Source organism: Dipodomys ordii, unplaced genomic scaffold (genome assembly GCF_000151885.1).
Source record: "Dipodomys ordii isolate 6190 unplaced genomic scaffold, Dord_2.0 Scaffold171, whole genome shotgun sequence".
Classification (NCBI taxonomy): Eukaryota; Metazoa; Chordata; class Mammalia; order Rodentia; family Heteromyidae; genus Dipodomys; species Dipodomys ordii.
Genome location: NW_012267387.1, coordinates 1,279,186 through 1,291,364, shown reverse-complemented (window position 1 = coordinate 1,291,364; position 12,179 = coordinate 1,279,186). Strand labels below are relative to the sequence as shown.

General features: G+C 51.2%; 1 protein-coding gene across 1 annotated transcript; it reads right to left on the bottom strand.

The window, feature by feature from the left end:
- Window positions 1–2,049: 2,049 nt before the first annotated feature.
- Lrrc8e (leucine rich repeat containing 8 family, member E) lies at window positions 2,050–11,126 on the bottom strand. Its single transcript, XM_013033548.1, has 3 exons — window positions 11,059–11,126; window positions 6,170–6,312; window positions 2,050–5,212 (listed from the first exon to the last, which is right to left on the bottom strand). Exons 2-3 carry the CDS (start codon window positions 6,305–6,307, stop codon window positions 2,963–2,965), a joined length of 2,388 nt encoding a protein of 795 aa, XP_012889002.1. The 5' UTR covers window positions 6,308–6,312; window positions 11,059–11,126; the 3' UTR covers window positions 2,050–2,962.
- Between the last annotated feature and the right edge of the window lie 1,053 nt (window positions 11,127–12,179).

The following is a 12,179-nucleotide window of genomic DNA, read 5'->3' as shown; positions in this document are numbered from 1 at the left end:
ATGTGCAGAATCGGTGTTTGTGTGGGGGTGGGGTGCTGGGCCTAGGTGCTGTCCGTTAGCTTTTGTGCTCAAGGATAGCACTCTACTACTCGTGTCACGGCTCCATATCCAGCTTTTTGATGATTAAGTGGAGATAAGTCTCATAGACTTTTCAGTCCAGACCAGCTTTGAATCATGATGCTCTCAGGTCTCAGCCTCTTGAGTTGCTAGGATTACAGTTGTGAGCTATTGGCGCCTGGCTGAATCAGTGTCTTGAAGATGGCCTCTGGGGTTAATGCTTTTACCTGGTGCCACACAACCGAAACAGCAACTGTTACAGGTTCTTTTAGTCGAAAGAATGCCAGGGGAGATGTCTTCATCTGAACCTGGGTCCCTGAAGAGCAGCTTATCTCTACCCTTAGATGCCAAGAGGCAGAGATTCAACAGGTGATCAAACCCCAAGTGATCAGGGTGTGCCATGTGCTCTGACCATTCTGGGGACCAACATAGGAATACCTTGGGTTTGCCTTTTTTTTTGTCAGTCTTGAGGCTTAAACTTGGCCTCAACACTGTCCCTGAGCTACTCAGCTCAAGGCAAGTGCTCTACCACTTGAGCCACAGCGCCACTTTGGAGATGAGTTTTGTGGACTTACCTGCCCAGGCTGGCTTTAAACCGCGATCCTCAGATCTCAGCCTCCTGAGTAGCTGGAATTACAAGTGTGAGACACTAGCACCCAGCTTTGGGTTTGCCTTTAAAGGCTTATTTGGACTTCTCCAATGACTTGGGTAGAGCTGACACATGTATGGACTTAAAAGGATAGCAAGGCTCATGTCTGTAATCTTGGCTATTTAGGAGGCTGAGATCTGAGGATTGACATTCAAAGCCAGCCTGGGCATGAGTCCATGAGACTTACTTCCAATTAAACAGCAGCAGGGAGCCAGTGGCTCACACCTGTAAATCCTATTCAGGAGGCTGAGATCTGAGGATCATGGTTGGAAGCCAGCCCAGGCAGAAAAGTCCATGAGACTATCTCCAATGAACCCCCAGAAATCTGGAAGTGGCACTGTAGCTCAAAACGATACAGCACTATCTTTGAGGGGGAAAGTGCAGGGACAGCGCCCAGGCCTTGAATTCATATTCAATTTGACATAACTGACAAAAACAAATACATAAATCTAGAGTTCAAGCCCCAGGACCTGTGTGTGTGTGTGTGTGTGTGTGCGCACACACACACACATCAAAAACAATAAAACCATGGGAGGCCAGTTGTCTGGTTCATGCCTGTTATCCCAGATGCTTGGGAGGCTGAGATCTGAGAATTAGTTTGAAGCCAACCCGGGTAGGAAAGTCCTTGTGACTCTCATCTCCAGTTAACCACCAAAAAGCTGGAAGTGAAACTGTGGCTCAAATGGTAGAACGCAAAAAAAAAAAAAAAAAACTGCTTAGAGACAGCACCCAGACTCTGAGTTCAAGCCCCAGGACTGGAGCACACACACACAAAAGAGGAGGAAAAGGGATTCTCTAGTAATAAGGCAGATTTAATGGTATGTCTACCTTGTTGCCCTTTCAAGCTGCCTTCGGTGCCTGTCCTTCCCAGAATCGACTCAGTTTTGATTCTGACAAGCAGGTGTTAAAACTGAGCATGTGAAACAAAAGACTTAAATAATGATAGGAATGCACATAGAATTACAATTCTCATAATTAGTATTTATTAAGTGCACCCTGGTCTATGCTCCCCCCCACAGGAACAGCCCAAAGATAAAGTCCCTGCATGGCCTTAGATAAGTGTAGCCTCCATAGCAGGTGATCTTACCTTGAGGAAATCCATGAGAAAACCTCTGGAGGTTATGTTTGCAGTTTTATGTGTTGCTTTAAGCATTTCCAGAGGAAAGAAGTGCTCAGTGTCTTGAGAGTCTTAAAAGGTCTAGAACTGAAAATGGGCCTCGGAACCCAAACATTCCAAAATCTATCCTCTCCCTTTCCCTCTTTCTCTTTTAGCAGTGCTGAGATTTGAACTCAGGGCCTGCTTGCTAGGCAGGTGCTATAACATTGGAGACACTCTCCCCCCCACCCCCAAGGCCTTTTAAATTTCATACTTTTCAAATAGGTTTTCACTTTTTTGCTCAGGCTCTTCGGAACTGTGATCCACCTGTTCATGCTTTCTGTGTTTCTAGGATGCCAGGTGTACCACTATGCCCAGATTTTTATTTGTTGAGATGGGATCTTGTGAATACTTTTGCCCCAGCTGGCCTTGAACCATGATCCTCCTGATCTCAGCCTCCCAACTAGGTAGGATTACAGGTGTGAGCCACTGTACCAGACTTTGACATCTCTTTCCATCACAGATCAGCATTTCCATTATACAATTCCAGGACTACCTGCATTAGGAGTTACCTGGTATGCTTATTTACGAGCAGCTTCCTGGCCTCCACCCAAAACTCCTGAGTCAGTATTTCAGGGGTGTGGTTTGGGATGTTTTCTTTTATCCTAGCTATTCAGTTGGTTTTGACACATAGCCAAATATGAAATCCATTGTACTTATAAATAAGAAATTGGCATCAAAGTTGGGATAATAATGGGGGGGGAGTTTGTCCTTTGTGTTTGTGTCCCGTCCTTGAGAGAGAACCTCAGATGTAAGCCATGTTGTGTTAAGAGGAGGGAGGATGATTGGAAAATCCCACTGGGATGTGTCTCCACTCCCATCTATGACACTAATTAACTGGAATGTCCAGAGAGAGGGCAGGCCAGCTAGTCAAAGACACACAGGTTGTGGTTTTGAGCTTGAGAATGAGGTTCCACCCCAAATCCACAACTTCCTGCCTCTCCCCAGATGAACTAGTCCTAGGGTCTTGCCTGGGCTCCACATAGCTGACAAGACTGTCCATTGTCTTCTGGGTGGGCCCATCAGCCATTTCTCTTGGAAGACATTGGTAGGGCAGAGGCATCCAATAGGCCTCCACTTGAAGCTACCCCAGCCTAGCTTCATTCCTCCTCCATCCTTTCTCGCACCTCTGGGGGTAGCCCCTCATACAGGGTGTCTTCTACCAGCAACCCCCCTTTCTTGAGTCCTGTGCAGTTGCCAAGTTCTTCAGGCAGTGCCTCCAACCGGTTGCCCTTGAGTTCTAGGCGGCTGAGGGCCCTGAGGGCTGCCACGTGCGGGGAGAGCTGGCTCAGATGGTTGTAACCCAAAAGCAAAATCCGGAGCTTTCGACAGAAGAACAACTCTTCTGGCAAGGCCTCGAGGGCATTGTAGGAGAGAGCTAGGTGTTGCAGATTCTGGAGGAGGCCCACGTCTGGTGGTAAGGAACGCAGACCATTATGGGACACATCCAGTAAACGGAGACTAGAGCACAGGCCGAGCTGGGTGGGCAGTGTCTCAAGTTTATTGTGGCTGAGGTAGAGCTGTTCCAGGCCCCTGAGCTTCCTCACGTGTTCAGGGACGTAAGCGATCTGGTTGTGCCACAGCTTGAGGGTGACCAGTTTCCGACAATGCTGGAAACTCAGAATCTCCTCGATGGATCGCAGGTGGTTGTCCTGGAGGTCAAGTTCCTGCAGGGCACCTAAGCTGAAGATGGCATGGGGAATGCGTTCCAGTCCACAGGCCACCAGTTCGAGCTCCCGTAATACCACCAGCTTCTTGATGCTGTTGAGGGCGAGTAATCGGGCCCCATCATTATGTAAACTCAGTCGTTGTAGGTGTCCGGCTACATCCGTTACACTGGCTGGCACCTTTCCGGCATTGCTCCGGAGGGACAACACCTTGAGCTGCTTTAACTCCCGGAGACTCTCAAGAGTAGCCGCTCGAGCCAGCTCTGGAGCAAAGAGTCCCTCCAGGTGGAGTTCTTCTAAGCCACGCAGGCCAAACACCCAGAGGGGCACCTCACGGAGTTCCTCGCATTTCACGCACATCACTTTCAGGCGATCGCGCAGGAAGATCTGCGAGGAGAAGGGCAGCTTGGCGGGTGAATGGAGCAAACTGAGTTCCTGGAGGTTCACCAGCTGCGAGAGGCCTGGGGGAAAGGAGATATCACAGATGGCTTCTAGCCGGAGGGCCTCTATCTCACTGAGCTCAAACACAGTGTCAGGGAGCCCAGGGAGCATGCACAGAGCCAGCTCCAGGTGACCCCGGGCATTCCGCTGCAGCTTCTGTCGAAGCTTCTCTGGGGTCCACTCATGGTTCAGGTTGAGTTGCTTGAGACGGCTTTCACTGACCTCGGAGAGGAAAACGGCAAAACGCTTGGAATAGAGCGAGTCGTACTCGTCAATGAGGTGCAGCATGAAGGCGAAGTCATTCTTCACATCGGGGATGTCGTTCATTCCTGTGTCCTCCCGCACAGACCGGAAGGAATACTCTTTGAGGGGTCGGTGGAAGAGCCAGTAGAGCGTGTATAGGCAGGTGATGCCGTACACACACACGAAGGAGATGTAGCAGAAGGCCAGCTTGGAGAAGAGGTGAGCCTTGGTATGGTTGCAGCAGAAACTGGCATACCCAGTCACTTCTGAGGTCTCCACCCTACAGGCCACCAGGAAGCTGATCTTTTCCACATACACCAAGTTGTAAACCAGGATGGCAAAGAACTTGAACACTTTGAGTACTGTCTGCCGGATGTACATGGTGTAGAGGATGTCCCCCTCTTCCACGTGGACCCGGAACTTCTTGACTTTCTCAAACAAGGCTTTGGCCTGCTCACCTTCCTTCTTGTCTAACAAGGTGACAGCCGGAGGCTCAGTCACCACCTTCTCTGGTTCTGCCAGCACCTTCTCCTTCTCGCCCTCACCTGTCTTTCCTGGCCCTGGCCCTGCTGCGGCTGCCACAGTGGCCGTGGCCCGTCCAGCAGTGGGACCCTTATTGTTCTCTCCGGAGACTTCAGACAAGGCCCTTGTCGTCCATGGGGAATCAAAACACTTTCCCAGGATGGAGATGAAGTGTTCAATCTTGGAGCTGGTGCCAGGGAACTTGAACCAAAAGCTGGTACAGACCATGAAGATAAGTGTGTGAATGACAACCAGGTAGGGGAAATACTTAGCGTACCAGTGGAGAGCTGTCTCATAGCACAGCTGGTTAATGAAGCTGTACTGCTGAAGGTCCAAGTTGTTCTTGAGGCCGCTCAATTCCCGGAGGTCCCCCATCTGCTCAGAAACCCCCCGTGGCAGCAGCTGTTGGCATGGAGCCTCTGATAAATTCTCCCGAGGTTCATGGCTGGGCAGGCAGATGATCTTGTCCTGTGTTACCTGGGAACGAAAGGAGATAAGATGGGGGAAGAAAGTAAAGCTGAAAGTTAGGAAACCTTCATCTTGGATTACTGCCAGCCAGCTGACTTGAGAGGAGTTGCTAAGAAGTCTTTGAAGAAAAGACTTGGGTTGCTGGATGCAGTGATTCACGCCTATGATCCCAGCTACTTGGGAGGCAGAGGTTGGGAGCATTGCAATTTGAGGCCAGCTTGGGCAAAATGTTGGTGAGTCTCTACCATCTCCACCAGTTGCTGTATATAGTGGCATATACCTATCATCCTAGATAATCAGGACGCATCAGTAGGAAGATCTTAGTCCAGGCTCACCTGAGCAAAACCACAAGATAGTATTTGAAAATTAAAACTATATGTATATAAATACACACAAATATTATATATTATGTATGTTATATTAATATATTTATATTATATATATATATGGAATTAAGAGTTGATGTTGAGTTGTAACCTCACCCCCTAAAGATGTAGACGTCTCAACCCTCAATCCCTATGCATGTATATGATCTCGTTTGGAAATGGGATCTTTCCCATGAGTCCACTAGGGTAGACCTAGGACTGTGCCCTTATAAAAACGGGACATGCAGTCAGGTCCGGTAAGGGGATCAGAATTGGTCTGAAAGTGGGCTCGGGATTCGGCTTTTGAGTGACAGGAAGGCAGGTGGGGGTCCCACCCCTTTATGGCTCTGCCCTTCACTTACAGGTACAGTCCAAACCAATCATGACTATCCACAGGGTGAAGTCTAGCCCATTTGTGGCCCACTTCTCACCTGGAGGGTGTGGCCAAGGAACCAATCATGAGCATGGCCACTGTAAGGATATACCCCCCCCCACACCCCATTCCTTTGTGGCCACCCTCCTCATCTGAAAAGTGCAGCCAAGGAACCAATCATGACCATCCCCACAGTGAGGTCCCGCCCCTTCGTGGCCCGCCCCTTACCTGAAGGGTGCAGCCGAAGACCCCAATCATGAGCATGGCCACCGTAAGGTACTCAGCCAACACGTCCCACCAGGGCTTGAGCACTTTGAATGCTGGCTGCTGTTCTGTGAACTGCTTGAACTCTGCCACAGGGATCATCCTGCCTACAGAAAGCAGAGAAACAAGGAATCATGAGGTGCAGGGGTCCCGTCTGGAAGGACTGCCAGGGTTCCAGACATGGGCCTTGCTCCAGACCCTCTGCAATCCGCCTGTGAGCCGAGGGCCCCCTTTCCTAGAATTCACCTCCTTCTCAGAGCCAGAGAGCTTCTCCACGCTGGGACCTTCTGCCTGATCTTTCACAGTTCAGGAGAGACAGAGTGCGAGTCCCCAGTCTCTCTATGCAGCTTTCTCCTCATGCTAGGCATTGCCTTTCTTATTCTGTAGAAGAGACACCCCCAAAGCACTCTCTATCCACTATGTCCTGAGTCCAGTTCTTACCTGCACCTGACCAGGGTGTCCCAAGGCCCAGGACTTCCGGGGCGTTGGTTCCCCCACCCCCTCCAGGGGCGCTCAGGGCACTACCTCCAACTGGAAAAGCCGGCTGGAGCCTGGCTCTGCTCTGGTTACTGGGCCCCAAGGGTTAGGGAGTGGCCAGGTTGAAGGCCAGTCAGCCCTGGGGGCGTGTGTGTGTGTGTGTGTGTGTGTGTGTGTGTGTGTGTGTGTTCCTGTGTGAGTGATTGACCAGGACACCTGGGTTTCTAAAGGAGCTAGAGGTACAAACAGGAGACCTGGGCTCTGGGAGGGAGGGGGAGTGTTGATAACCTCTGGAAGATGGACACCCTGCCCCAGTGGAGAACTCTCAGGCTGACACCTAAGACTGGCAGGGTGACCGGCACAGGGCTGGGCGGCCAGGCTCCTGGGCTGCTGTCCCACTCTGTCTGTGCCTGGTTTCCTTTTCAACCAAGGTATTATTATGGAAGATAAAGATGGGCCAGGCCCAAGTCACACGTGGGCGTGGGGCACAGGCTGAAACTAGGCTGCCACTTCCTGAGGCTAGAGAGGATTGGAAAGAACAGTGGGGCCCGCCGTGGTCCCCTTTTGCCAGCATCTAAAGTTGTGCCAACATCTTTTGTCTGTGTGTGCGTGCGCACGTGCACATGCACGTGTGTGCGTGCCAGGACCAAGGCTTGATCTCAGGGCCTAGGTACTCTCACCTTTTTTGCTCCTGATTGGCTTTTTTTTTTTTTTTGGGGTCAGTCGTGGGGCTTGAACCCTGGCCCTAGGTGCTGTCCCTCAGCTCTTCGGCTCAAGGCTAGTGCTCTATCACTTGAGCCACACTGCCACTTCCAGCTTTTTCTGCTTCTGTGGTGCTGAGGAATCAAACCCAGGGCCTCATGCATGCAAGGCAAACACTACCACTAAGCCACCTTCCCAGCCCTCCCTCAGCTCTTCAGCTCAAGGCTAGCCTTCTACCACTTGAGCCACAGTACCACTTATGGCTTTTTCTGCTTCTGTGGTGCTGAGGAATCCAACCCAGGGCCTCATGCATGCAAGGCAAGCGCTCTACCACTGAGCCACCTTCCCAGCCCTCCAGGTTGGCTTTCTACCAGTTGAGCCACAGCTCCACTCCATTAGTTAATTAGATAAGAGCATCATAGTCTTTCTTGCCCTGGCTGCCTTGATCTTCAGATCTCAGCCTCCTGAGTTGCTAGGATTACAGGTGTGTGTTGCTAGGGCCCAGCTGACTACTATCTCTCAAACAGGCTCCTAGGAGCATTCCATTCTTCCTCTGATCAATGGTGGTTGGACCAGGAAGGGAATATCCGGGCCACGGGGCAGTGCCAATCTTCAGGGTAAGGAAACCCTGGTCCCCTGTTCTATACCTCAGCTAACAGCTCTGACACGTTCTGTCTCTTTCGGTCTCAACTGTACCCACTTTGGAGGGTCACTCCTGAGTGAGATCAAATTAGAGGTGGAGACTTTAATACAGGAAGCCGGCATCCACTCAGCAGGCAAGAGTCAGGCAGTTCACAACAATCAACTCCTCCCATCCCACCCCCTTTTTTCTGTGCCGGTCCTGGGGCTTGAATTTTGAGCCTGGGTGCTGTCCTTAGACTTTGTTTTTTCACGCAAAATGTATGCTCTACTATGGAGGCACAGCTGTGATTCCCGCCTTTGGCTGGTTAATTGGAGATAAGAGTTTGACAGATTTTTCCTGCCAGAGCTGACTTTGAACTGTGATCCTCACTTCTCAGCTTCTTGAGGAGCTAGAAATACAGGTGGGAGCCATTGGTACCTGGCTTAAATCGGATCCCTTAATCTGAGGCCCCCATCTCCCAGAGGGGAGATCTGTAGGCAACGGGATCAAGCACAAACATTCCTAAAGGTGGGGAGCAGGTCTTGGATTGCTTACTCATTGCACACCGTGGCTTGTCCTCCACTTCACATTTGCCCCTATCCTCTGCAAAAATTAAAAAAAAAAAACTAACTTCCACCATCAGCGTTTAACCTGATACAAATGAACCCATGGAAGCTGGGTGCTGGTGGCTCATCCTGTAATCCCAGCTACTTGGGAGGCTGAGATTTTGAGGATCAAGGTTCAAGGCAAGTGCAGGCAACCAGTTCATGAGATTCCTTCTCACTGGAGAGATATGTATGGTAGTGTCCATCTATCATCCTCCCTAAAATAGGTGGATCGAGGTCCAGGAATGGACACAGGCAGTAAGCAAGATTCTATCTCAGAAATAACCAGTGCAAAGCAAAATGACAACAACAACCAAAAAAACAAAACAGGGCTTGGAGTTAAGGCTCAGCAGTAGAGTGACTGTCTTGAATGTGAGCAGCCCTGATTTCAAATCTCATGCTGTAAGACACATACACACACAGAGAGGCAGGGACTAACTCTGCCCTGGCCACTTTTCAGGACAATGATCTTCCAATGATAGAAGTTCAGTCGCCTGCCTGCCTGCCCTCACTGCTGCACAATCACAGGCTAGAAGACAGAAAAGCTTAAGGATAAGCCTGTAGCTCCCAGGGGACAAGGTGTATACACAAAGATAATCGGAGGTGGGTCCAAGGGATTATCATTATCTGTCTCTATGACTCAAACTTGATCTTTCCGAACCTGCTATTACATTCCTCCAGACCAAGGCTGGCCATCTTCCCCCCTCCCCCAATCCCTTAGTGTCTGAGCAGAGCTGGAGGGATGGCTGAGGAGACAGGACTCATAGAACTGGGAGGGGGGACCACAAGCTAGGCTATCTGATGCTCTCCATGCTGAATCTGTTCTCAACTTTGGAAGCATGAATGTTAGAGCTGTTTTCTAGAATTGGAGTGGCTGATACTATAGAATTTGAGCCACAGCTCCTCTTCCTGCCATCTGGTGGCTAATTAGAGATAAGAGTCTCACTGAGGGCTGGGAAGGTGGCTCAGTGGTAGAGTGCATGAGGCCCTGGGTTGGATTCCTCAGCACCACATAAGCAGAAAAAGCTGGATGTGGTGCTGTGGCTCAAGTGGTAGAACACTAGCCATGAGCTGAAGAGCTGAGGGACAGCGCCCAGGCCCAGAGTTCAGGCCCCATGACTGGCAAAACAAAAGAGTCCCATGGACTTTCTTGCCCAGGCTGGCTTTGAACTATGATCCTCAGATCTCAGTCTCCTGGGTAGCTAAGATTATAGGCATGAGTCACCTGCACCCAGTTGCAAAAAATCTTTTTCTTTTGCCAGTCCTAGGGCTTGGACTCAAGGCCGGGTGATGTCCCTTAGTGAATTTACTCAAGGCTGGTGCTCTACAACTTGAGCCACATCTCTACTTCCAGCTTTTTGCTGGTTAATTGGAGATACAAGTCTACAGACTTTCCCGCCAGGGCTGGCTTCAAATAACAAGCCTCACATTTTAACCTCCAGAGTAGCTAGAGTTACAGGAATAAGCCATTGGCAAAAATAAAATAAAATAAATCTGTTACTCTTTCAAGAATCTTAGAGGTACTGGGTGCTGGTGGTTCACATCTGTAATTTTAGCTACTTAGGAGGCTGCAATATGAGGATTATAGTTATAAGCCAGCTTAGGTAGAAAAAAGTCTGTGAAATTCTTATCTCCAGTTAACTAGGAACAAGGCAGAAGTGGGCTGTGGCTCAAGTGGTGGAGCACTAATCTTGGACAAAAAAGCCAAGTGAGAGCAAGAGGTCCCTAAGTTGAAACCCCAGGATCAGCAGTCACACCTGCATGTGCACCCCCTCCTGCCCCCCCCAATTCCTAGAGGACTAGCCAGACTAGATCTTGTCAGCCAGGAAGAAACACCAAACCTAAAACTTTTTTTTTTTTTTTTGCTTTTTAACTCTTGAAGAGGAGTACAATTCCTACTTTTTCCACAAGGGGGAAACTGAGGTCTGGGGCAAGGGTGGGTCACCCTTTAGTAGCAGATCTTGAGGCCAGACTAGCTTTTCCTGCTGGGGCTTGGGGTAGCCGGTGGGTCTGGGAAATCTTGAAGTTCAAAAACCTCAGGGGGGGGGTGATGCAAGTTGGGGAGGACCCCAAGGAGTAGAGCTCTGAGGGCTTGGGGGGGGAGAGGAGACACCTCCTTTTGAGGTGTCACTGTGTCACCCGAGGAGAAACTATATTATGAAAGTCACGGCTTCCCTAAAGGTTGAGTCCCACCTGTTGATCTTCATTCTTTCACTTGGGGGTTGGAGGGAGGTGGACGGGCTCCCCTTGGGCCGAGGCCTCTGTCTGCGCACCCTTGTTCCACCCCCAGCTCCTAGTGGAGCCCGCCCAGGCCACTGTGCCAGCCTCACCTGAGCGATCCTCCCCAGGATCACCTACGGCCCCAGCCCGACCCTCACCTGGCCATCTGTTCCCCAAGGACCAGAGACCCCCCCCGACACACCCCACCCCACCCCGACCCAACTTACCACTGCGGGATGGGCCCTGGGCCGGCTCTGAGGTCCGTGGAATGAGAGCGGCCGGGACTCCCGCAGAGTTCCCGGACGGGGTGAGGGTGAGTCAGGGCGGGCGGGTGTGCCCTTCCCCTGCCCGCCCCGCCCCTGGGCCCGCCGGGGCCCCGCCCCTCTGCCAGCTCCCTAAGTCGACCCCACGTCCCCAGCGCCACGCGATGGCCGCCTGGAAAGGAATCCTCACCCTGCCCGGTCCCAGGTGGACACTGTGGCCACCCAGAAAGCTGCGAAGAAAGGGCGTCTCAGAAATCAGTCCAGCTGTGGGGGAAACTGGGGACGCTCAGATCCTGGGATCTTCAAGCAAGGCATCTTTGGCAGGTGTCAGGAGCGGGTGGTAAAGCTGCCTCCAACCCCAACACCTGACCATCCAGACCCACCTGGCCCACAGGTGACCCCGGTTCCTGCTGGGAGAAGGAAGGAGGGGCTTCTTGGGCCAGGCCTGGTCTAGCCAGAGGAAGCCAACCCTGCGGGGGGGGGGGGGGGGATGCTAGCTCATCTGTCCCTGCCTTGGGTTCAAGGCTGCCCTAGAGAGGAAGTAGAACAAGGCATGCCAGGGACTTGGGACCCAGAGGGCTCTTTGGGAGCCAGGATGGAATTTCCAGCTGGGGATTCCACTTCTCAGACTCCAAAGGGGCCTCCTTTCTGACACTCTGGCCTCTCTTCCACCCAGAGAGGCCCAGGCTGGGTAACAGGCCAGTCAGCCAAGTATATATAACCCAGTTGAACCTGGGTTTGAACCCACACACATGACAAACTTCTTCACCTGGAAGAGGTAGAGGAGCAAGCAGCTCCTGGGAAAGAGAGGCATGTCCCAATCTCTGCCACTGGAAAGAAAGCGTTATCATTAGGACCAGAACCCTTTAAACCGGGGCTGTCCTGCATAATACATCATTCTTTTCTTTCTGGTGCTGTAGATCAAACTCAGGGCATTCTGCAAGCTATGCACCTGCCCCCCACTGAACTAAGTTCCAGCCCTTAAGGAGCACTTGGTGTTTGCCACCTTCTGAATTTATATTCCTTGGGAGAAAATTCCCCCCCTTTTTTTTTCCGGTAGTGGGGCCTGAACTCTGGGCCTGGGC